The sequence below is a fragment of the Suncus etruscus genome, chromosome 15 (assembly GCF_024139225.1).
Source record: "Suncus etruscus isolate mSunEtr1 chromosome 15, mSunEtr1.pri.cur, whole genome shotgun sequence".
NCBI classification, from domain to species: Eukaryota; Metazoa; Chordata; class Mammalia; order Eulipotyphla; family Soricidae; genus Suncus; species Suncus etruscus.
In genome coordinates this window covers 40,748,294-40,774,481 of record NC_064862.1, presented here as the reverse complement: position 1 = coordinate 40,774,481, position 26,188 = coordinate 40,748,294, and the positions used below count along the sequence as shown (strand labels likewise).

At 41.8% G+C, this 26,188-nt stretch overlaps 2 protein-coding genes across 2 annotated transcripts in view; one reads left to right on the top strand and one right to left on the bottom strand.

Annotated features, from left to right (window-relative positions):
- LGALS8 (galectin 8) overlaps positions 1-26,188 on the top strand; it is an 811,943-nt gene that overhangs the window by 328,056 nt on the left and 457,699 nt on the right. The window lies entirely within an intron of this gene.
- The window catches only part of NID1 (nidogen 1), a 101,792-nt gene that overhangs the window by 45,202 nt on the left and 30,402 nt on the right, over positions 1-26,188 (bottom strand). Inside the window, exons 3-9 of the mRNA XM_049788090.1 lie at positions 24,393-24,619; positions 22,836-23,206; positions 18,717-18,866; positions 13,729-13,980; positions 13,109-13,309; positions 9,608-9,853; positions 5,523-5,666 (exon numbers count right to left, since the gene is read on the bottom strand). Of these exons, the coding sequence (XP_049644047.1) occupies positions 5,523-5,666; positions 9,608-9,853; positions 13,109-13,309; positions 13,729-13,980; positions 18,717-18,866; positions 22,836-23,206; positions 24,393-24,619 (1,591 nt within the window). The remainder of the gene's footprint in view (positions 1-5,522; positions 5,667-9,607; positions 9,854-13,108; positions 13,310-13,728; positions 13,981-18,716; positions 18,867-22,835; positions 23,207-24,392; positions 24,620-26,188) is intronic.

The window sequence follows — 26,188 nt, the reverse complement described above, 5'->3', positions numbered from 1 at the left end:
GCAAGACAGTTCTCAGAGGACAAACAGATGTCTGAACACACTACCTAGTCTGTAGAACTCGAGAGCTTAGACTCAACTGTCAATGCACAATAGCCCAGAGCAACAATTTTCAATCAAAGAAACAGAATAAAGTCATCAGAGGAACTTTTCCAAGGTCCATTTCCTACTGGAAAATTTGTGGAGAGGGAAGTTATGTGTTTTTTAAATTTTCTTAGGGTTATTGGAAGGGTGTGTGTCTCTCAGGGCTAGAGTAATAGTATAGCAGGTAGACATGTGCCTTGCATGTGGGCATGTGGGTGACTGAGTTTGATCCTCATCATTCTATATATTCTAGATGGTCGCCCGAGCACCACCAGGAGTGCAGAGATAAGAGTAACCCCAGTGTAAAGTGCGAGAGGAGGGAGGGAGAGAGAGAGAGGAGAGAGTGAGTGACTCAGAGTGACTGTAGAGAGAGACAGAGAGAGAGAGAGAGAGAGTGTCAGTGTTAGAGTCTCTCATACCCTATTAAAAAACAAGGATATTGGCAAACAGGATCTGATATCAAAAGGGAACAGAGAGTTCCCAAGCATAGCTTCCACCTCCCTAAAGATTTAAATACAGCATCCAAGTTGGAAGGCACTTTATATTTAAAACAAGATCCTAAGAACTTCTTCACTAATGCTTCACAATGCTTGCAGTTTAGAATTCCTTTTTTTTTCTTTTTAAATTAATTCCGATACTTCCTTCTATAAACAGAGACAAGTACTTTAATCCTTTCTTTAGTGGATATAAAGAATGATGATACATATCAGAAAATATCACATTATCTGCTTGAAGATGTTTATTTTTATATTTCAACAATCTGGTCAACCTCTTCTCTATAAAGGAATTTTTTTTTTCACATAAGTCAATTCTAACCCAATGGGAAAATGCTAGTGTAATCACTGCTTCCTTTCTGGCTTTATTTTTTTTCTTTTTTATGGGGCACACCTAGCGCTGCTCAGGGGTTAGTCCTGGCTCTGCACTCAGAAATTGCTCCTGGCAGGCTTGAGAGAACCATATGGGATGCCAGGAATTAAACCAAGGTCCATCTTGGGTCAGTAGCATGCAAGACAAACACCCTACCACTGTGGTATCACTCTGGTCCCTGACTTTATTTTTAATAGAGTTACTTTTTGCTGTATTTTAACAGCTCTTAAGTTTCTCCAATTTGCCCCTTTATAAAGGTCATATTCTCTGAGAAAAAGTTCATGATTAGTTTGTTAAGAGACTTGTATGTGGGCCGGGAGAGATAGCACAACGGCGTTTGCCTTGCAAGCAGCCGATCCAGGACCAAAGGTGGTTGGTTCGAATCCCGGTGTCCCATATGGTCCCCCGTGCCTGCCAGGAGCTATTTCTGAGCAGACAGCCAGGAGTAACCCCTGAGCACTGCCGGGTGTGGCCCAAAAACCAAAAAAAAAAAAAAAAAAAAAAAAGAGAGAGAGAGAGACTTGTATGTACTCAAAAGTACTCAATGAGACATTAGGCAAACCTATCTTTATGGACTCCCATTCAAAAATACATGAAAACATTCCTACCAGGCAGCAGAGGCCTGTATTTCAACTGGAAACCTCTTAGTCAATTTGAAGAAATCACTGTATTGAGTCTCTCCAATGCCAGCTTTATCTTAGATTTTATTTCTTATTATATCACTACTACCAATACAATAAATTTTATGAACACATTCTCATTCGCTTCTTTCTAGGTCAAAAACCAAATATACATGAAGTGATCTGCTTAATGCAATTGTCTATACACAGCCAAATGTCTTGATACATGTCTTTGAGGCACATCCTCATAACCCAGAACAGAAATCTCCTGCTTGAGAAAACCTATACTCCATGGCACTAATCTGCCTGAATGAGGACAACTGCAAATCTGCTCATGACTATCCATCTTCTGTCTGAGAAGACCAGAGGGTTTTCTGATGGCAAGAAATACATATGGCTTGCCATGCTTTGTGAAATGAAGAGAGTCCCTGAGATAGTCTGAGATACCAAGCGTGAAATTAACCAGAGGTCTGGGCTAGCTCCATGCTTGCCTGATATTCAGTTGACTTATGAAGTTTTAAGAGAATTACAGTAAGTCTAAAGGAGTGTATGTTTCCACTGGAGAAAATAAAGAAATCTCATCACCCTCTTCATGGCCCTGGAAGAGTTCTATTCACCACACTGATAGGAGCCAATACGGTCACTTAAGACTGTTGAGAAATACTGGGGACAGAAAGATGGCTCAAAGGACTAGAATGCATTATTTGCATGTGGATCTATAGCACATGGTTCTCTGAACCCTGAATCACTAAGACTAGCTCCTGAGGTATGTCCTCCACCCCCCTCAAAAAAGAAAAAACTGGGAAATACTGGGAATTCTGATCAAAAGTGAATAGCAACTATATCTCCTCCCCCAGAGGAATGTTTTAAAGATGGTATTTCAGATGGGAATCTACCATATAGCCAATATAATCAGCAAGTTGGTTAACCAATCATACAATCTGTTCCTGAAAGCTCAAGTCCCTGATCTTTGTAAATGAAGATATTCCAAGCACCTTACATAGAATTTTACTCTGAAGCAAATAGAAGAGTTGTATCTGAGAACCTTCCAGTTTAAAATCTGCACATTAAACCAGCCATTAGTGGGAGACAATGAATTCCCAACTGGAGGCATTGTTCCCAAATTCCACGGTTGCTGGTCTTACCATATTCTTATATCTCAGTTATTCAAGGGTGCTGCTTACCCTTCTGGCCAAATTCAGTCCTTTCACCTGGCAAGACCATTTTCTGCCTTCCCTATTCTTGTTAGTGAGCTCTGTGCTACAAATTTAGGTAACACCTACTACTTAAACAACCAATGGTTGAGGTACCTGACATTCTGTGCACTCTTTATTGATTTGGGATTCAAATGACTACTTGGCAGTGGACTAAAATTTAGTGATAGCCATACGTATGCATCTATCTAGTGAAAGTATCTGGACTAAAATATAGGTATTAAAATAAGTACAAGGCTGGAATAATAGTATACTGGGTAAAGAGTTGGCCTTACACAAGACCAACCAAGGTTGGATCGCCAGCATTCCATATGGTTAGTCAAGTCCTTCAGGAGTGATTCCTGACTGCAAAACCAGGATTAAGAAGTAGCTCTGGGTGTAGCTACTAGGTCCATCCCCAAAGTATAATAAGAAGAAACTATCACATCATATACATGTTAGAGTCATAAACCTGAACTTCAATACTATATCACAGGCTCACTTTTAAGAAATCTAAATTTTCTTATCTACAAGTATGGCCACCCACTAGAATGGCCACTCATGATCTCCTCTTCCTTCAACTTCCACTAAAAAAAATCCAGAAATAAAATAAAAATATTGGGTGATGTTGCTGTGAAATGTAGCCTGTGTACCACTGTAGATGAGAATGTAGAAAATGCAAAATGGTATGGTAGCTCCTCACAAATTCAATCCTAAAATTAGCCAATGATTCAATCATTATGTTTCCACTATACACCCGAAAGAGCTGAAAGTAAGGATGCAAGCAGATTACTGTCCACCTATATTTACAGCAAAATTAGTTAGAAGTCAGACAAAATTGAAAATGCTTATGTATGGAATATCACTATACATTTAAGGGGAAGAAATTCTGGTGCACATTACAACATGTTTAAATCTATGGGGCCGGCGAGGTGGCGCTAGAGGTAAGGTGTCTGCCTTGCAAGCGTTAGCCAAGGAAGGACCGAGGTTTGATCCCCCGGCGTCCCATATGGTCCCCCCAAGCCAGGGGTGATTTCTGAACGCGTAGCCAGGAGTAACCCCTGAGCATCAAGAGTGTGGCCCGAAAAACCAAAAAAAAAAAGGTTAAATCTAGAGGACATTATACTAACTGAAACAACCCACGCACAAAGGGACAAATACTAAATGAAACCATCTATAAGAGGTGCCAAAAGTCAATTCAAAGACAACATGTAGAATGGTGTCTGCCAGGAGTCAGCAGGAAGTGGAAGTGCTGTTTACTGGGTATGGAGTTTCAGTTTTACACAATGAAAAGACTTCTAAAGATGGATGCTGGTAATGGTTAACAATAATAAAATATATTTAATGCTTAACGTTAGATGCTTAAACTGGGAAGATGCTCGATTTTTGTTAGGAAATATATGCTTCTTTTTGTTTTTGTTTTTTGGGTCACACCTGGCACCGCTCAGGGATTACTCCTGGCTTTACACTCAAAGATTGCTCCTGGCAGGCTCGAGGGACCATATGGGATGCTGGGATTCGAACCTCTGTTCTTCTGCATGCAAGGCAAATGCCATTCCTCCATGCAATCTCTCCGGCCCCGATTATTTTATTATATTTTGTATGCATATGTAAATATATTGGTTTGGGAGCCACCTGGGGGTTTCAGGCATCACTCCCACCAGTTCTTTTTTTTTTTTTGGTTTTTGGGCCACACCCAGCGGTGCTCAGGGGTTACTCCTGGCTGTCTGCTCAGAAATAGCTCCTGGCAGGCACGGGGGACCATATGGGACACTGGGATTTGAACCAATCCACCTTTGGTCCTGGATCAGCTGCTGGCAAGGCAAACGCCGCTGTGCTATCTCTCCAGGCCCCACTCCCACCAGTTCTTAGCAGTGCTAGAGATTGAATCTGGGCCTCCTGCATGCAAAACATGTGCTCTAGCCCATTGTGCTAGCTTTCTGAACTTTAAAATAAATTTTATAAGAGTCATGCCTAGTAGTGTTCAGCAACCATTGGCTATTTCCCATGTTGTGATGACCATGTGGTGCTAAGGCATCAAATGCAACATCTCAAATACGCAAGAAATGTGACTCTACCACTTGGATTACATCCTGGGCCTGCAAATAATTTTTTTAAATGATACAATTAAGAGAAGTTGTTGAATTCAATAAGATAGTGTTTGTGATGCCCCCCTCAAAAAAAACAGTGCTAGGGTTTAGTCATATTCACAATTTACTGATATACTATGTTATAAGCAGCACCGATACTAATTATGATTAGGCAGTAAACTTATGTGTCCTTAAGAAGGTAAAGTAGAGTATGGCCTTAGACTGTCTGCTCTGCACCTTGAGTCAGTCCATTGAATGGGCTGAAGAGATAGCACTCCTATATTACCAGGGTACATCAGAGCGGCTTCACAATCAGGCGAACATGCCCAGTCCAGCAGATTGGGAACTCACCTGTGCTTCCTTCCTTTTTTACACTTTTTATTTATTTATTTTTTTTGTTTTTGGGCCACACCCAGCGTTGCTTATGGGTTACTCCTGGCTGTCTGCTCAGAAATAGCTCCTGGCAGGCACGGGGGACCATATGGGACACCGGGATTCGAACCAACCACCTTTGGTCCTGGATCGGCTACTTGCAAGGCAAAAGCCGCTGTGCTATCTCTCCGGGCCCTTTTTTACACTTTCAACCTACATATCTGTTTCCTCTTAGCCTGAAATAACCCCCTTTCCCCTGACCCACCACCACCACCCGGAGTCAGAATTGATGGCTATACCATGGCAGATCTGTCCATCTCCCCGGAAGCCAATGGAGCACTCGCAGTTGAACTGTGTCCCGGGGCCTGGCCGACAGGCTGCGTTGGTGTCACACCCATGAGTACCAATGTAGCAGGGATTCTGAAGAGCATCTGGGGAGCCATCTGTGAAAGCAGAGATGATGGAACCTGTTAAGTATTCCAACCCTTAAGCAGGGGTCCTTCTCTTACAAAAGGAAAGTTTGGCTGACAACCAGGAGGATAGGGATCAGTCTGTGACAGGAAATCAGTCCACTCATATATTGCTCAGGGGTAGGAGAGCAAATCATATCCCTACTGACCCACATGTGCTCCTGCCAATAGTTTCATTGGAAACCCTCCTCCCTGGCAGAGGGTCAGTCTATGGCTACCTTGGGCTGCAATGGCAGAATTTGGACAGAGATGTTTGACAGAGACATATGGCCAGAAAAGTGGTTACTACTGGTCTTCCTCACCTTGTCCCCCTAAGTAATGTCTTATTTATTTTTAAAACATTTTAATAAAGGAAAACATGCTCATAGGAAATCCTAAGTAAAGTGCAGAACCTTTATTATGTATAAGAAGGATGGGTCAGTTTGTTCCCCTGGCATCCCATATGGTCCCCCAAGCCAGGAGCAATGTCTGAGTGCATAGCCAGGGGTAACCCCTGAGCATCACTGGGTGTGGCCCAAAAATAAAAAAAAAAAAAAAAAGATGATCTAGTAATACATGCCCAGTATCACTAATGATTTGGGTGTAAACATCTTGTTACACTGTACTACCAACATTCCACATCAATTGTTTTTTGGGGGGCCACCCCTGAGAGAACTCATGGCTCTTGAGAACTCATATGAGGTATCAGGATTGCAATCCAGATCAGAACCAGAGGTGCATGCAAGACAAGAGATTTTTGTTTTGTTTTGGTTCGGTTTGGTTTGGTTTTTGGTTTGGGGGCCACACCTGACAGTGCTCAGGGGTGGCTCTGCACTCAGGGAACCATATGGGATACTGGGGGTTGAATCTGGGTCCATTCCATGTTGGCAACATGCAAGGCAAATGCCCTACTGCTGGGCTATGTCTCTGGCCCCACAAGGCAAGATTAACCCCTACACGCTCTTCTCCAGTCCACCACTTCCCAGGATCAATGGGGAGAAAAAGATGCCCCTGGGAAGAAAAACAGTGGGAACCTAAGACCTCCAGAGAATGTCATCCTGGTTTTCACAGCAAAGTCCTGAGCAAACTCCTGAGCAGGAAGGTGCTGATGCAGCTAGTAGAGTCAGAAAACAAAGCTTAAGTGAGGGAGAGTGACAGGGTGAGGTGAGATGCATTGGGGACCAGAGGCTGAGTCCCTGGATATATATTAACCTCCAACCCATCTCACCTCGTTGTATTTGCTACTTTACCTGCCACCTGGTATATGGGGATGAAGTTTAGTTTCTGGGTGTTTGGGGGTCTGGGGCACCCTCTCTTATAGCCTAAGAAGAGGAATATTCTGAAGCTCCAGCTGTTGTCCCTAGCACTGCTCCACTTCAGCCTATAGATTCTAGATCCCTCCCTTCTCTTTCAAGCATCTTGATTTCCACCACCAAGGCCAAGGAAAGAAGCAGCAGCTTGAAGTTGTCAGCCAAAGAAGTGGTCTCATTTCCCTCTTTCTTTTTCCATCTCTAACACAGGACACAAGCATTTTCACTTTCCAACTTACTTGTTAGTTTCTCAACTCTAGCCCCCTTCCATATTATATTGACACAAACGTTCAGTTTAGTTGGAAGAGCATCTGAAATTTATTTTTTTTCTTTTTTTTGGTAATATTATGATGTAACCTGCATTTAGGAACTAAAATATTCCTATATACTTCCTCTGTAGACATATACACATGAAGAATGTGACTTTTGAATCTGCTAAAATTGTGTTCCAGACTTCAAGAGAAGCAAATTGCCAAGGTTAGTGAATGAACTAATGCCATTTGTATGGAGTTAGGAGTGTGGACTAAGAAAGCTCAACTTTGAAAGAAAAAAAAAAAGTAAAATAGATTCATTTTCATCTTGAAAAGAATGGCATAAAATGAAATGGAAATATTTTGGTTTGATTCATCAAATCTGAAAAGTCATGCAAATGATGAGGTAAAATCCACAACCTCAACAAATCTCATTATGTATATCAGAAGGGATCTCTGAGTGTTACAAGTGTGTACAAATTATATGACTCTAAAAAGTTTGCATAGTTAAGTTTTTGCTGTTCTCTTAGAAACAATTCTTTTGATCTTGCCCACAGCCACTTCAAGAACTTAAGGAGAAAGAAAGAGAGGGAAAGGAAGAAGGAAAAAGAGAGGATGAAGAGTCAGATGATAGGGAAGAGGAACAAGAGAAGACAATATGAGAGCTTGACTGTATGTGTGGCATGTGGAGTTCAGCAGCAGGGAAGGAGTATTCATGTAAGAAACACCAGGGTCTTCTGCAGAGCATTTCTAAGTAAGTTCTCCGTCACTGCAGCTAATGACGCCAAAGATCACAGTTTTTCCACATTCACATTATCATCAGAGCTCGAAAACACACAAAAGATGGCAGGTGGGCACTGGCTAGAAGTTAAGGCAGATAGGAAACAAGGGAAGAACTCTCCAACCTTTGAGGTTTGGAACTACAGCTGCCCAAAAACAAAGAATCTAACTCCTACTTTATGGAGATGAACAAGGATAAATTTACGCACCTGCAAAACTGTTTCCCTCAAGGTCTAGAAGGGAAACTAGGGCCTGGAGAGATAGCACAGTGGCGTTTGCCTTGCAAGCAGCCGATCCAGGACCTAAGGTGGTTGGTTCAAATCCTGGTGTCCCATATGGTCCCCCGTGCCTGCCAGGAGCTATTTCTGAGCAGACAGCCAGGAGTAACCCCTGAGCATCGCTGGGTGTGGCCCAAACACCAAAAAAAAAAAAAAAAAAAAAAAAAAAAAAAAGAAGGGAAACTAAAAGCAGGTGAAAAATAACTCCTGGATCCCACATCTACAGACCTTAAAGATTCAGTGATGTGAGAGCTGACACTGAGCTGTCATGTCCTATTCCCCACAGGTCACATCCTATCACATGGCATGAAGTGAAGACAGAACAGACAGCAGGAGCTGCACACCACATGGAAAGACAGATTGAGGTGAATATCCTGCCTGACCCTCTCAGATGTTCTTCAGATTTCCTCAGAACTCAAACACACATTTTTTCTGGGTTACATATTGTGGTATTTTAAATACTTTGCCCAAGCTAGGTAACTCATCTGTTTGAAAAGGCAACTCAATAAGTCACTTTATGGTTTGTCTCAACAAATGACATGACTCTGGGAACAGAGGTCAGGAGATAATTTAGTACTGTTATGACACAGCAGAGACAGAGAGCTGTTGGATACTGATGCTAATTTATAACTCCCTAATTTCAAGTGAGCCTTGATAACAGAGGGTTCCCACAGTACCCCCAAATGCCCAAAATGTTCAGTGGTCATAGTTCTCTATTTTACAGTAAGGTCTACGTTCATCCCACACCACCAAAAAAACCTCTCTTTTCCCCTTCAACAGTGAAAGTCACAGAAGCCACTAGAAAAAAAGGCCAAAACAATGGCAATGATTGCTGAGAAAACAAAGTGACCAAAAGCACCAGGAAAACACTTCAAGCGGCCAGAACTAAAGATGCCTCTGAAGTAGCTTAGAGCAGAAGAGACAGACAGCAGCAACATAGAAGGTCATGCTTCCTGTCTCCTCTTCTCCTCCCTACATTCCATTTTTACCACCCCCGTTCTCCCTCTCTCTTCCCATAAGAAGAAAAATCATAACTTGAAGCAAAAGCCCAGCAGGAGAAAGCTCCTGGAGTCAAGAAGACACCCTCTCCTCTAAAAGTTATTCATCTACCTTTGCCCTCGAGTTGTATGCCCTTAGGTGAAAGCTTTTTCTTCAACCAATTGGAAAGCATGAATGGAAATTATAAATCTCTGGCTCCTTCCTTAATTTTTTTCTTTATACCAGCACCATTTCTTCTTGTAAGAAAGAAAAAGAATAAGTGTCAAAAGGCCCAGAGAAAGGCACACATGATGCCTACTCTGAACTGCCTCTCTTACCCCTCACAGGACCTATGGAGTTGCTCAGAGCATAGCGCAAGATCTTCTCCACCTGGTTGTATAGAACGTACACACTGTCCACCACGAGCTGCTGGGTGCTGGGCAGAGTGGGTTGGGATTCATCATGAACGCATTCTTGGAAGGTAATGGTCTGGCGCCATTGATACGCGTAGATATTTGAAGAGGTAGTCCCATCTCTCTCAGGCTCTGTCACCTTATACTCCCGGGTGGAAGAGGATGTGATCACTAGAATATAAGAAGAAAGAAGATAGGAGAGTTCTTTTGGATGCAGAAGTCTTCATCACAGGTTTTAAATCCATCAGCAGTGACCCCCTCCTACACACACACACACACACACACACACACACACACACACACACACACACACACACACACACACACACACACAGAAATGCTACCAGAGGCAAGATCAAATAACAAAGGCCATTTACTTCTGTGCCTCATTCTGCTAGACTTCTTATACAATACTAACAATAGTGATCTACACAATCTTAAATTGTCTAACACCATCTCAGAGATTAAGGTTCATGGAAAGAGCACTTGCTTGAAAGGAGACAAACTTGCATTCACTCCTTACAGCACATCTCATAAGATGTATGTATAATCACAGGCCTGTTTCTAAACTTTTTTTAAACCCATTTTACTAAATGGGTTAGTATGAGAACAAGTTATACATAAAGTTTCTACCATGTAGCAGTCTCATACAATGATTTAAAAAAAAACAACAACTATCGGGCTGGAGTACAGGTGTAAGGCATCTGCCTTGCACATGCTAGCCTAGGACGGACTACATGCAGTTCGATACTCCGGCATCCCATATAGTCTCCCAAGCCGGGGCTATTTCTGAGCGTATAGCAAGGAGTAACCCCTGAGCATCACTGGGTGTAGCCACAAAACAAAAAACAACAACAAAAACAAAAAACAAAAAACAAGACCTACTATTCATGGGGTTAGAGAAATAGGTAGGGTGCTTGCCCTACACATGGCTGACCTAGAGTTGGCTGACCCTAATATTCCATATGTTTCTAAGCCTACCAGGAATGATCTCTGAACACAAAGTCCAGAATAAGCCCTGACCTCAGCTGGATGAGGTCAAACAAGCAAACAAACAACAGCATTAAAAAAATCTACTATATGTGGAGCATTTGCTACCAACACTAGTAGAATGCGAACTGCTATATAGAATTAATCTCATTTAAGACTCAATAAACAACAGTATAACCCTTTAGTACACAATGCTGATATTAGGGAATGAGACATTAGCTGGATTTTAGTAATCAGCTTTGGGAAAAATTACTAAAGTGCTGGTCAAACCCTGAAAGAGACTGAGTGCCCCACTTAGAAGAGTCTGCTTTTCCCCCTCAATGACTATGAAGTTCTCAACTTCCTATTTGAAAAACCAAATTATAAAAGACTCTTTATATTTGTGTGCTTTGCTGTGACTCATAATAAAAGCCAGAGAATAAACAAAAGATTAGTGTAAGCTGCCTCTTGTCCAGCTCCCACGTGCTGGGCTGCCAGAAACACCATCTGGCTGCAGGCTGGGCTCTCCCTGCTAGTTCCACCTCCTGCTTAATCCACTCTCTTTGCTGCCAGGAGAGCCCAATCAAGACACAAAGCCTTGTAATTGGTAGAATTTTTCTGGATGGCAATTTCAAATGAGAAAGCTCCTATTGTTTGTCTCTTGCCTTCTAATTTCTAGGAATTGAGTCTTTCGGATTTATGGTGAAGATGGCCATTTCAACTCAGGAGAAGAGAAAACGAGAAACAACCTTAACTTAGTAAACACAATGATTTAATAACCATAACAGAGTACTACTGATTAATTTCAGTGTTTCCAAAGCCTAGCTAATGAATATAAACAATTCATAATTTAGGTCTGAGAAGGCTGGAGTACATAGTTTGCTTGCAGGAGGAGACTTGGTTTTGAGTCCCTGCACCTACAAGGTTCCTCGTGTTCAATCAGAAGTGACTTGGATGTGGGCCTCAAACAAATTCATGACTAGATGCTAACTACAAGTATGATGATATAATACTGCAATGTGATTATAATTGCCTTCAAATAAAAAATATCCACCCAAAGATGATATAATAGTATTGCATCAATGTTAAATAAACTAATGTTGATCATTGTACCACCACCGTGGAAGGAATGTTTTTGTTTAGAAAAACACATCAAAGGCCGGAGTTTTATAGCACAGCAAGGAGGGCATTTGCCAAGCACACAGCAGATCCACGGCATCCCAGATGGTCATTTCCCATCCCCCACTCTCACCCCCAACTGCCAGGAATGAGTACTGAGTGCAGAGCCAGAAGTAACCCCTGAACACCACTGGGTGTGGCCCCAAAACAAAACAAAAAAAGAAAAACACATCAAGTATTTAAGAGATTAAGGATCATGATGATTATAACTTAGTTTCAAAGGTGAGAGTGAGAGAGACAGTGACACAGACACAGAGAGAGAGAATGCTTAGAGCAAAAGTGGCAATTGGTGAAAGCAATTGGTAAAGTTGAGTAAATGACATACAAAAATTATTTTATTTGGTTTTGGTTTGGGAGTCACACCCGGTGGAGCTTAGTTTTTACTGGCTTTTATACAGGAATTACTCCTGGTGGGGGCTCAGAGGACCATATGGGATGCTGAGGAATGCAACCCAGGTTGGCCACATGGAAGGCAAGTACCCTACCTACTGTACTATCACTTCAGATCCAAATTGTACTTTTTAAACTCATCTGTATATCTAAAATTAAACCGAAGAATTAAATGATATGTAAATTCAGGCTGTGCATTACATTCTAGAATTTCAGGTAAAATTATAGGCGTTTATTTATTTTTGGTTTAGGGACCACAGGGAGTGATGCTTAGGGTAACTCCTGGCTCTGCACTCAGGAATTAGTCCTGGCAATGCTCAGGGGGACTATACAGGGTATTAGGGGTTGAATCCCGGTTGGCCAAGTGCAAAGTAACTGCCCTACCTTCTATACTATCTCTCTAGCTCCTAGCCCTTTATTTTAAAAAAGATAGCATATGGGGCCGGTGAGGTGGCGCTAGAGGTAAGGTGTCTGCCTTGCAAGCGCTAGCCAAGGAAGGACTGCAGATCAATCCCCTGGCATCCCATATGGTCCCCCCAAGCCAGGGGTAATTTCTGAGTGCTTAGCCAGGAGTAACCCCTGAGCATCAAATAGGTGTGGCCCAAAAACCAAAAAAAAAAAAAAAAAAAAAAGATAGCATATTGAGATGTTTTTGTTGGGATAGCATATATATGTTAGAACATTCCTATACACACATTGGAAAAAAAGGTTCAAAGGATATACATTTTAAATTTAATAATAATGATGCATCAGTTTCATGACTACTAAGCTAATCTTGTATTACTACTGGAACTAAAGGTTTTCCAGTGGATATGTTGCATCTATGTTAGAGGGAAAGGCTTGTATTGGTTGATCCAGAACCCATGGCCAGAGGTGGCGATTGCTTACCCCCACGGGAGTAGTGGTAGAGCTCTGTGTAGGGTTCAATGTGCACAGTGGAGCCAAAGGGGATCTGCGGCACTCGGCCCTCCATCTCCGTGTCAATGGTCAGGTGTCCATGCTCGTCGATGCCACTGAACTGCTGCTTAATGACCAGTTTGCCTGGATGTCCCACAAAGGTCACCTCAGCCTGGCGGGTGAACTCACCCCCTGGAAAATAAGGTCAGTCTGTCACTTGGTTGTTAAGGAAACTGCCCTCATGGCCACCCAAGGTTTATAGAGCCATGTCTAAAAGTAGGGGTGGAGTGAAAAAATGAGAGCAAGAGGGCTTCTGTCACTGCTACATTAATTTGGCGGGTAGAACTGAGACCATGGGACCAGTGATACTGAAATAGAACTGGGATACCCAACTGAAGTACCCCTCAGTTGAGGTATGAGGCCCAACTGAGTCATGCACAGAAGAAAACCACTGCTTCCTGGGCACAGACCAGCATGTGAGGTGAATGGGCTTTGGGGATTGAGCTGGGAAAAACAGGGAATCGGAGACTGCCTACAACCAACCTCCACCCCCAACCTCCAGCCCAACCAATCAGTGTGCCACATCAATTTCACTGTCCAACATAAATTACCTGTGATGCTGAACCCATTCTTGAATCCCTCCTGCTCCACTGCAAACATCCACCCAATGATGCCGCCAACAGGCGCGAAAGGAAGCAGAGAATACCCCACTGTTTCAGGAATAGTACTGATGGCTGTGTAGGACCGCCCCTGGTTCATCACCACATAAGAATGGAGGTCTGTATTCTCGAAAACCACGGGCACCTGGCTGCTCCCCACGAAGATTCTTCCTTTCACCTTGCCATTAACTCGTTGTGGGGAACCTGAGTGAGACACAAAGGACAAAGTCAGACTTTTAAAAGAATAATGCATGGTAGGATCAGAACCTACAGCATAAAGATGCCACATAGTTCTGGGAGCTAGAGCTTTGGGATAAGCAGAAGTAGGTATTCTTTCCAAAAAGAAATACCCATGACTGTGAGCTCTGCAAATCCCAACAGCCTGTGGGTCTTCTGTGCTGGTTGTCAGTAGGTGGCATGAAACTGGCTTCAAATAGAGCCATTTGTGAAGGGGGAATCATGAGTAAATAAAATAATCTCAGGAAACACCATGATGGGTGATCTAGAACTCAGTGGTCATATAAAACAGATCTCTCAAGAGTATAATGGACAGAATGAATCTTTTAAACTAGATCCTAGGATCTAGGATCCTGGCAAACCTAGGAATTGGGACTCTGGGTCATTTATTTGTCTGGTCTAGTAATACAACTTAATAAGCACTTCTGGCTCAAATACAGTCTTATTACTAGGGTTAAGATTGCCAGTCTGAACCCCAGAGCTTTATTCTGCCCAACTAAGAACAGATGTGGGCAAGGCAGAAGACATGAGAGACCACACAAACATGCCCTCCACTGCAAAACCCATTGTGCACAGACAGGGAAGTATCTGCTGTAGATTATTCCAATTAGGCTGGGAAAGCTATGAGATCTATTTTGACAAATTGTAAAAATGCCCTAGTTTGTAGGGCACTGGTTTGTTTCTTTCTGGAGTAATACTGGCGTCATCATGGTATATGTTACAGAAGTGCTTTTTGACACCTCTTTGTCTTTTTTTTACATCATGCCCACAAAGTACTGATATCCCTATACCATTGCCACTGATACCTTCCACTCTTTATGTGCCTTATCTCTTCCTTTACCCCACCCTTTGTAACCTCAGGAAGGAGGACATAATCCCAGGGTGCACTTTGAATTGGCTTTATCTTTTCCCTTGCTTTGATTTTTTTATGGTCCTACTACGTAAAGGATGACATCATGCTGAGACTTTCTAACTTATTTCACTTAACTACAACTCCATCCATGTTGTCATAAAAGTCAAGATTTCATTCTCTCACTCCCATTCTTTCTTGTGGTTTTTTTTTTCTAGGCTTCAATTTTCCTTGTACATGAGAACTATTTCATTGTGTTCCTTCCTTATTCATTCAAGCACTGCTGGGTACCTGGATAGTTTCCTTATCTTGTCTACTTCAAATAGTGCTACAATGAATATAAGAATTTCTATTTTTATATTCTTTACTAAATATGTAAGAGTGAAATTGCTAGGTCATAAGTTTATTTTTAGCATATAATTATTTGTGTTTTCAAGTTTCCATTACTAAAGAATGTTAGCTATGCTAATCTATGCTATCTAGAGGTAACTTAAAAAAAAAAGCCTAGGGGCCAGAGAGATAGCATGGAGGTAGGGTGTTTGTCTTGCATGCAGAAGGACAGTGGTTCGAATCCCGGCATCCATATATTCCCCCAGCCTGCCAGGAGCGATTTCTGAGCAGAGAGCCAAGAGTAACCCCTGAGAGTAGCTGGGTGTGACCCCAAAACAGAAACAAACAAACCAAAAAAGCCCATAAATTGTTAAGAGTAGTTAACTCAGTAAAATATACTGAATTTCATTTTCCATACTAGATAGTACTATGACATCTGAATATTTAAAACTCAGACATGTTTCGTATTGTTAAATCAGCAAAAAGTGCGACCTAAAGAAATAGTTGTTTTTTATATTAAAATAAGAAAACTGAAGCTTTCTCTATGATCCAACAATTCCAACTTCAAGATATATAACCATGGGACTAGAAAACTTGGGCCAGAGAGAAATCAGGGAAGGTGCTTACACACTTAAACACAGGTAGCCTGGGATTAATCCCCAGCATTCTAGATGGCTCCCTAATTACTGCCAGGAGTAAACCCTGAATGCAGTGCCAAGAATAAGCCCTGAGCATTGCTGGGTATGGACCCCAAAGTCACCCATCCCCTCCAAAATTTTTTTAAAAAAACCATGTGCACAGAAAATCTGATACACAAATGTCCTTAATATTTTTATTCCTAACTATAAAGTGATGCAAATGACCATAAACTGAAGCACAAACAGAATAAGGCATATCCATAAAATATTAGATAGAAAAGACTAAAGGAATAAAATTTTCTAATACATGGAAAAACATGGATGGACCTTAAAAACACTGTTTTGAGTGAAAGAATTAAAATATCAAAGATCACATAGTGTATGATTTCTTTCAAGTATACTAGGACAGATTTCAATTGGACACAGGTTTCTTTTTTTTTTTTTTTTTTTTTGGTTTTTGGGCCACACCCATTTGACGCTCAGGGGTTACTCCTGGCTATGCGCTCAGAAATCGCCCCTGGCTTGGGGGGACCATATGGGACGCCGGGGGATCGAACCGCGGTCCTTCCTTGGCTAGCGCTTGCAAGGCAGACACCTTACCTCCAGCGCCACCTACCCGGCCCCTGGACACAGGTTTCTATCCAGAACTTCTAACATTAGATAGAGGTTAGGGGCTGGAGTGATAACACAGTGGTAAGGCATTTGCCTTGCATGCAGCCAACACAGGATGGACCCCGGTTCAAATCCTGGCATCTCATATGGTCCCCCGAGCTTGCCAGGGGCGACTTCTGAGAGCACAGCCAGGAGTAAACCCTGAGCAATGCCGGGTGTGGTCCAAAAACCAAAAAATAAAAATAAAAAAGGATAGAGGTTAACAATGAGTATGCTGCAAACAGTAAAATGCTAGACTTTAAAAGAATGTGCTAAGTCTTATTTCTTTAATGAGGAAAATATAAATAAGAGGTTGCAAAAAGGGGCCGGCACAGTGGCGCTAGAGGTAAGGTGCCTGCCTTGCCTGCACTAGCCTAGGACAGATCGTGGTTCGATCCCCCGGCGTCCCATATGGTCCCCCAAGCCAGGAGTGACTTCTGAGCTCATAGCCAGGAGTAACCCCTGAGTGTCACTGGGTGTGGCCCAAAAAACCAAACAAATAAAAAAAAAGGCCACCTTGATGTACAATTTAACGTTCCCACAGTTATTGATTGTCCATAGCTTGTCTCTCTTCCTAGAGTAAGGCTAAAATAAAAGCCAGAACTTTCACACTCATCTTTTCTGTTTGGGTTTCTGTGAGTGCTAAGTTCTCAGCAAAGTCCGCTGATGACTCTTACATGTTTTGGCTGTTCAAAACATTCAAGCTGCTAAACAAGATTACTAATAAGCCAAGACATTTCTACACACCAAGTGTGTCATCAATTTCTCTGGGGTGTACTCTCAGGCTGGAAGACTAAAGAAAAAGAATCATCCTAGGAATAAGTACAGAAACAAGCAGGAAAGCCAAGTTAAGAAAACTGAACACACTGTTTCCCACCAAAAGTTAAACTAAAAAAAACAAACAAACAAAACAAAAAAAAAATCTCTTCAAAGTTGCAGGAATCCAACAAATATTTAAACCACAAAACTATTACTGGTATGGATATAATGTCAAAATATGTGGCAATTTGTCGCATCTGAGCCTGCTGCCAATTGCAAACAGCTCAACACTGCCAACTCTGCTATTTGGCCTGGAAAGAGCCAAAAGCACTTAGAGACTGCTCATTAAGAATACACTTTCACTGTAGATGCTGGGAGCATCTTCCCAGGGTGGAAGATGTCAGAGAAGCCAAGTCTAAAACAAAGCAGCAAAGGCACACTACCTTTAGAGTGAAAGGGTTTGGAAAGAAATGCAACACACATTTTAGAAGTTAAAAACATCCTCCCCAGGTAAGATGAAAAGTATGTGTACATTTCCTTTCGCTGCTGAATTCTCTTTATCTAACAGTAAATTTAAATAACTGATTTTAAATGTGGCTACGGCAGGGAATCTGAAACAAAACATTCTCCCCTACTGGGCTTCCTTTGCTCAAATTTTGCAGAGCAATCTAGGTTCCTTTTTAAGCAAACAGGGAATAATGACCTGTGCCTAGGGAAGCGACTTAACATCTAAAGGGACAAATGTCTGGAGTGGAAGGTTTTGGTTATTCTCATTGTAGTGTAGGGCCCCAGGCTCCAGAGCTTCACTTTTAGTCCATTGATACCTGACACCCCTGTCAGAATTCTCCTAGGGGGTGGAGGTACACTGATTGGTCTTTTATAGGCAGGACTCAGTTCTAAATTCATCCTGAAGTCAGCCCCATAAAAGGCTTGGAATTGCAAATAAAGTCCATTGCCCCTCTGAAGCTCAGCCATCATCAAGTAGTGATTTCAGAACACAAGGAAAGGAAAATTCCAGGCGAAGTGTGAAAGGAACAGCCTTTACCCTGCAGATTTTCTTCTGAGCCAGCCCTGATAATGTTTAACATCCATAAGGATAGTTTGTCTCTGAGCCAAACATGAGGTTGGAGAGAAACTTGTGACGGGCAATCCCCATTCCTGGTACAGCCTGCGGTGCTTTCCTATAGCTTTGGCCCTGCCAGTGCTGTAATAAAAATGAGCTCCTTAAATGTGGCACTTCAGAGAAGGAATAGCTGAGAAAAGAAAAACTAAGGAGTATTCCTCACACATCCCTTAGTGCCAGAGAGAAAGAATGGCTGCTGAGAGAATACACTCCCCTACTGGAAACACCACTGACTTCTGCAGAGCTAGATCATAAAGTCATCTAGATACAAATCTTTCTAACAGGCTTCTAAACCCAAACTCTGCCCCTCCTTCTCCCACCACCAACCGAATGCAGGAAAGCCAAATAGTACCTTCTGCAACACACTGCCGACCATTGCCCGTGTAGCCAGATCCGCAGCTGCAACAGAAGCCCGTGGCAAAGTCCCTGCATTCTGCATGCACGGAGCACTGGTGCCGGTTGTTGGCGCACGTTTGGCGAGAATCTGTGTTGTAGCTGAAAACTGTCCAAAGAAAACAAGATAGAAGTTAGTGCTTTGAAAGAACAGTGCAAGAGAGAGTGTTCTAAACCCTACACCCCCAAGCCCTGCACATCTACTCCAGCAACTCGGGGACAGGACTCATGACTGGAAGTGTTTCCATCCTACAGTGGCTTCATGGTCAAACCATCAACACAGTGAAGTTTGAGAAATCGCTAGTGTGAATTATTAAAACAAACAAACAAACAAACAAACTAGCGTGGGTCAAGCAATGCACCCTGCATGTGGGTTTGATCCCCAGTACCATATACGGTTCCCAGGTGTGATACAGGAATACAAAACAAGCAGTAATCTCTGGGCATTGATGGGTATTGACCACCCACCCCCTCCCAAAACACTCTAGGAAGCTGAACAACGCTTTTGCACTACATTTTGCCAACACTGATTTGAAGCCCTGGCTCCACCACAATATGGCCCTCATGGCCCCACCAAGAAATAAATAAAACCACACTTATTCCACACTTTTAGTCTCACTGAAACAATTGTTAGAACACTGCTATTAATCAGTCTTTTTTTTCTTTTGTTTTTTTTTGGGGGGGGGCTACACCCAGCAGCACTCAGAAATCGCTCTTGGCAGGCTCAGGGGACCATATGGGATGCCCAGGATCAAACCTAGGTCCTTCCAGAGTTGACTGCATGCAAGGCAAACTTCTACTACTGTGCTATCACTCTTGCCCATTAGTCAGTCTCTTGCCCATTAGTCAGTCTTTTTTTTTTTTGGTCTTTTGGTCACACCTGGCAGTGCTCAGGAGTTACTTCTGGCTCTAGGCTCAGAAATCACCCCTGGCAGGCAAAGGGGACCATATGGGATACCAGGATTTGAACCACTGTCCTTTTGCATGAAAGGCAAATGCCTTACCTCCATGCTATCTTTTTGGCCCCCCATTAGTCAGAAGCCAGAGGCTTCACCCAATACAGAAAGATCATTTTCACATGCGGGGAGGGGAGAAGGGAGAATCTTAAAATAAATATGCAATTCAAAACTACTATTACTATGGCAAAATATTAAATAAAACTTCATACTTTTACAGCCTGTTAAAAACTTTTATTTATTTATTTATTTTAGTTTTTTTTTCTCCCTCTTCACTCCAGGGGTGACACAAAACACTTAAGAGTCAAAATCTGATTGGAAAAACCTAGTCAGCCATTCTTAGTCTAAAAGCCTTTGCCCAGACACAGGGTTTTCTCCCTATTTTAAATTTCAGCCTCCTCAGTCCATTTTTCTGAAGTTCATTTCTCTTAACCTGAAACAAATTAATTTGGAATTAAATTTAAATGTTCAAAAAGGAATAAATGTTTTGAGGACAATGATCCAATTTTATAATTGACCATTACAAATGAGGATAAAAGGAAAATGGAACTGTACTTGATTTATCGTCCTATTGTACTCTGAAGGGAACTTCTAATGCAGGGATCCTCAAACTATGGCTGACAGGCCACATGCAGCCTGCCAAGGACATTTATCCAGCCCTCCAGATGTTTTTGCCACCGCTGCTTGTTCTGCTTAGCAGCAGACTGATCCAGAGCCTGCAATGTGCATGCGAAGGATGTGCACTGCACTCTCCTTCTGTCTCTCGACTCTCTCTCAGTCTCAGGCAAGGTCCTCAAGTTATGGCTCACCAAAACCACTTCCATAGTCCCCACTGAAATAATGGTAAGTTTGTTGGTTTAATTTTACTCGTTCTTCATTTTAAAAGCTGTATTTGTTCCTCCCCACCTTTTTTTTTTTTACTTCAAAATAAGATATATGCAGTGTACATAGGAATTTGTTACATAGGTTTTTAAATTAAAGTCTGGCCCTCCAACTGTCTGGGGGACAGTGAACTGGCTCCTGTTTCAAAAGTTCGAGGACCCCTGTAATATGTAAAAAGAGTGTTTGGAATAGAGAGTGCTTGAACCCTGAGTTAAACACCTGGCATCCTGTGGTGTCTTCAGTTCCAGCAGTGGAAGTTGGCTAGGGTTCATAAGAGCCTGAGTACCTGCAGGGGGCCATACAAACAACATCAAAAATACACTGCTGGCTATCTAGGCTGCCCTTTCTAACAAAAACAGTGAAGTGACTGAGACAGAAAATCATGCTTTAACCATATTTAGGATTTATATTGACACAGTACTTCCAAGATCATACATATAAGCCTAAATTGTTGGACCTCATTTCATAGTGATAGATTCACAAATAGCATTTTAGAAATACCAAGATAGGAGCCTAGAATGGGCCTCAAAACTCTCTACAACTAAAGATATGGGAAAGATCATTTTGTTTTTGTTTTTGTTTTTGTTTTTCGATCCCCCCCCCACCATGTCCCATCGGAAAGATCATTTTGAAACCAAGCAATAAGTACAGTGTCATTTCTACCAGCCCCAGGAAATTCAGGGTGCCATATATTGAGGATGTCCCAAGATACAAACTCATGTCCTCATCATAAACTTAAGCATAACACGTCCATAAGCAACAGTCACGAAATTTGCTTATACATGAAAAGGTATAGAGAGTATTACACTGAATGAAATGAATTAGAGGGACAGAGATAGACATAAAATGATCACATTCACTTGTGGGGTACATTTTAAAAAAAAGATAGTACAGTATTATTATCCAGAGACAACAGAGACAAGAGTCAGGAGGGTCAGTTCATGGATAAGGGAGCTTATCACAAATAGTGAGAGAGTGCAGTTAGGGCAGAGAAGGAACTACTATGACATTGATAGTTGGAATGATCACTCTGGACAAGTACTGAGTGCTGAAAGGAGATAAAGTGATTTGTATGATACCCATTCAGTAAGAGTGTAACAAACCACAGTGTCTAAAAGGAGAGAGAGAGGGAGAGAGAGAGATAGAGAGAGAAAGAGAATAAAAATAACTGCCAGAGGCAGGCAGGGGAGAGGGCAAAGGTTGAGGAGGGAAACTGGAGCCACTGGGTTTGGGAAATGTGCACTGGTGAAGACTGTTGTACATTGTATAAACAAAATTTTAACTGTGTATCTCAATAGTGATTCAATTATATTCTTTCTTTAAAAAAAATTTAAAGGAAATAAAAACCTATAAGAAAAAAAAGAAAGAAACACATTCCCACAGTTCCCAGATCTTTTCCATGTTTGGAAATAATAAGTACAATATGACTATTGTTACTAGACAGGATCAGATCAAGAAGTAGATACTATAAAAGAGTGAACACTGTAAAAAGGAAAATTTTTTTCCTTGGAGTCTTATGTTAGAGCACTGGAAACACTACTTGAAGATTTGGACCAGTCCATTTATATAAGATTTAATGCATTGGATGTCAACATAAAGAGCAAAAAATAAACAGTTCATTTTGAATTTCTTATAAAAGACAAAGGCAAAATATTCTGAGTTTCACATAGTTTTTCCTCAGATCATAGCAAAAATTAGAAGATATTACATTTCAAAAACGATCTTTAAAAAAAGGGCTCTATTAATTTTGTATTTTTAAGTCTTCACAAATTAACTCTGACAGGCCCTTCAAGGGAAAATAATCAACCATTCTCTTTCCAAAACCAAGAGGAAATAAATGTCAAAGATAAGCTGCGTAAATAGCCAAAGGAACTTCTAAAATGTTTTTTCAGGTGGGCGAATATTATTTCTGGTCCCAGAAAGTCACAAATAAGAAAATCTGACTTTCAAAATAATCCAAAACTACTTTTTCTCTTTAAAGCAGACGAAAGGAGCTTGAAAGACAACAGTCGCTCCAGAATCTTCAGAACCACAGTCCTAATCTCCCAAAGATCGAGAGAACTCTTGAAGCCATCAACTCCAACCAGCACCCATACTTGTGGGTAGTGTGGTTCCATCCCTACAACCTAAATTCTCATTCTCAGCAACCACCATAAACCCCAGACTAAGCCTGGCTGGAAACCCAAGAATCCATGGAATATAGCCAAAGAACATTGTCACAGCAATTTAAGCAGTCTTACCAACTTCTGTCTCCTCCACTTCATCCACATCAAGGACCTGTGGGTGCTGCTGGGGGAACTTCTCCACTGGCAACTGGAAAGACGCATTCCTCTCAATGCGGGGTCCTGGGGGCCTCACGGTAGCCAGGTGTTGTGGGGAGAAGACCCTAGGTGACTTATATATGCCAGTGTCTCCCCTTCTGGGTGATTCATAGGGGGAGGTTGTTGTGCCTATATCTTCCTCATTTGGGCGTGACACAAGGTCATAATCATCTTCATACTCTTCTCCATCATACAGACTCAGGTTCACATCTGCAGATACCACACCACTGGTTGTGTCGGGACCCCCAATCTCAAACACCCAAATGCCCTGCTTTCCAGAGTTGCTGCTCCTAAGAGAAAGGACAGATATTTTGGAAGTAGGCACCCAATCCACTCACAGCACCACTCATCAAGCAGAATAATCTCTGCTGATCTGAACCCCACCACCCATTCTGCCTGCAGTCAGGGCTGAAGAGTGAAGAAAGAGCAAATGGCTTCAAACCTGGGCATCAGAGCTCTGACATCACCCATCGCTACTCTAAATGAAGAGGCTGCTGCATTCAACTGGGTGCAACATCAGCAGAGGTTGCGGATTTGACAGGAGTCCTCTAGGGACATTGCCAGGTCTTAAAAAAGCAACTTCTCATATACCTTGTTGGTCTCATGCCTACCAGCATGAGCCCTCTATTGGAGATAGCCAATTATACTCTCCTCTAGTATTAATCTCCTCTAGTATTTTTCCCTTTGCAGATATGATATAGCAAGAAATGTACACAAGTGCTTCTTGAGTGGCAATGAGGGTTAGCGGCATGGCTCTCTATTCACACAGTTATTTTTAGAAAAAGTTGTTCGAGTTCCACCCCTCCTTCTTTTTCCAAACTCTGAAAAATACTCCAAGAAAGTACTGTTTTTATTGTATAGAGTCAATGCAGGGGGAAAGGACATTACCAGCCTTGGTTCATAGATGAAGATAGGTTTGAATTGCTTTTCTGTGTGTAATACTAGAGAGCAAACCCAGGGTCTCAAAGATGTAAAACATGCATCTTATCACTGCATTCCATCCCAGACCTTGAGTTACTTTTAGTTCGAACTTCAATTTTACTAATTGTATGATGTCATTTATTTGTTTACTGATTTATAGTCTTTGGACCATACCCAGCTGTACTCAGAGCTGACTTCTGGCTCTGTGCTCAGAAGACAATCCTGGCAGTGCTTGGGGAACCAATCATAAGTAATGTGAGGAATAGAACCTGAGTTAGCTATGGTGTGCAATGTAAATGCTTAATCCCTGAACTAACGGGCTCTTCTGACTTTATTCTTATTGAAAGCAGAAACTGTTACATGGGGTTAATATTTCAAAAGTGATAACTTCATTCTAAAAGTAAAGTAGCTCATAATATAAAAACTACATGAAGTTTAAATCTATGAAAACATTTTTAGGTAATATTCTATGATGTCCTTAATATCATTTTAATAAAGTAATAAAACGATGCTTTTATTAAAGGAAGAATCTACTGAAGAATGAAGAAAACATACTTGGCCAGATTTCCAATTGATTCTCTGTCATTAGCATAGATATTATGAGCTCCACTGCTTTTCCAGAAGAGTCCCACTAAGCCCTGGTTGAAGGCCATCACAGCAGGAACTTGACTCTTGTCTTTCTTGGAGAATGTTGTAGAGAACTGTAGACCATCTTCAGGATAAAGGAAAATAGCATAGGATTTGGAATCTCCGGAGGCCAGAACAGCCTGGAAGGTATTTCTCTGTAAAAATGGGTTAAAATTCAGTTACTCCAGAACATATCTACAGATCTTGAAACATGTTATTCACCAAACTACATGTAAAAGGTCTAGAGATGGCGAGACTAAGGAGAGTGAAATATTATAGAATTGCTTCAGTTGGGCCCGAAGAGATGGCACAGTGGCGTTTGCCTTGCAAGCAGTCGATTCTAGGACCAAAGGTGGTTGGTTCGAATCCTGGTGTCCCATATGGTCCCCCGTGCCTGCCAGGAACTATTTCTGAGCAGACAGCCAGGAGTAACCCCTGAGCACTGCCGGGTGTGGCCCAACCCCCCCCCCAAAAAAAAAAGAATTGCTTCAGTTAAATATCTCTATGAATTTTTCCAGTTATTCAATAAATTCTTTTTTTTTGTTTTGTTTTGTTTTGGGGCCACATTGGGCGGTGCTCAGGGGTTACTCCTGGCTGTCTGCTCAGAAATAGCTCCTGGCAGGCATGGGGAACCATATGGGACACCGGGATTTGAACCAACCACCTTTGGTTCTGGATCAGCTGCTTGCAAGGCAAATGCCGCTGTGCTATCTCTCTGGGCCCTCAATAAATATTTTTTTACATGGTTGCCACCAAAAACTATAGAGTACCTCCATATGGTAATTTAATTGTCAGGCAAATCACCCTTAGAATTTATCTCATTTTATTTGTTTGTTGGGAGCTATCCCAGGCTGTGCTCAGGGTTTTCTACTTGCTTTGTGATCAGTGGTCACTCCTGGTAGTGCTCTACGGACCATATGCAGTACTCAGAATCGACTCGTATGTAATAGGTCCACATGCAAGGCAAGCACCTAAAGCCTTGTAACAATATCAATCACACTAAACATTTGGCATATATTTAATGAGTCTGAGCACAATTTTTAATTTTGGGGGAGCTTCTTGGGGGGGGTCACACCCAGTGGCACTCAGGGGTTACTCCTGGCTCTGCGCTCAGAAATTGCTCCTGGCAGGCTCAGGGGACAATATGGGATGCCGGGATTCAAACCACCGTCCATCCTGGATTGGCTGCATGCAAGGCATAAAGCCCTACCGCTGTGCTATTTCTCTGGCCCATCCATGTAATTTTTTAAAAATTTTTGTTCTACATTTCACCAAATACGTGACATTGAATATACTTCTAAGACTCAATTTCTCTGTATGGTAAAGAGTGAAGAACATCTACTTCATAAGATGTTCAAAAGACCAGCTGAGACAACCCAGGAAGGGTCAAGCACAGAGAAATGTGAGCCCTTTTGTCCTTTCCTACATGCCTGCCACTGCCCTGAGAACTAAGGTACAAGAAACTTTAAAAAAACCTGGTCCCCACTCTAGTGAATTTATGTTATACTTTATGGGAAGAGTTAAATGTAAACAAAACTGTTCAAGAATGGGGACTGATTCCATATTAAGGGAGTCTGTGAGGGTTCCAGAAGCTACACAGCATTGGATCAGAAGGGGAGATAGAAATAGAATAGAATGAAAGGAAATGTAAAAAAAATACTATGCCTTCAATGTTTAAGGAGTTACATAAGTTTTATGTCCTTAGATTGCTTTGTGTACTGCTA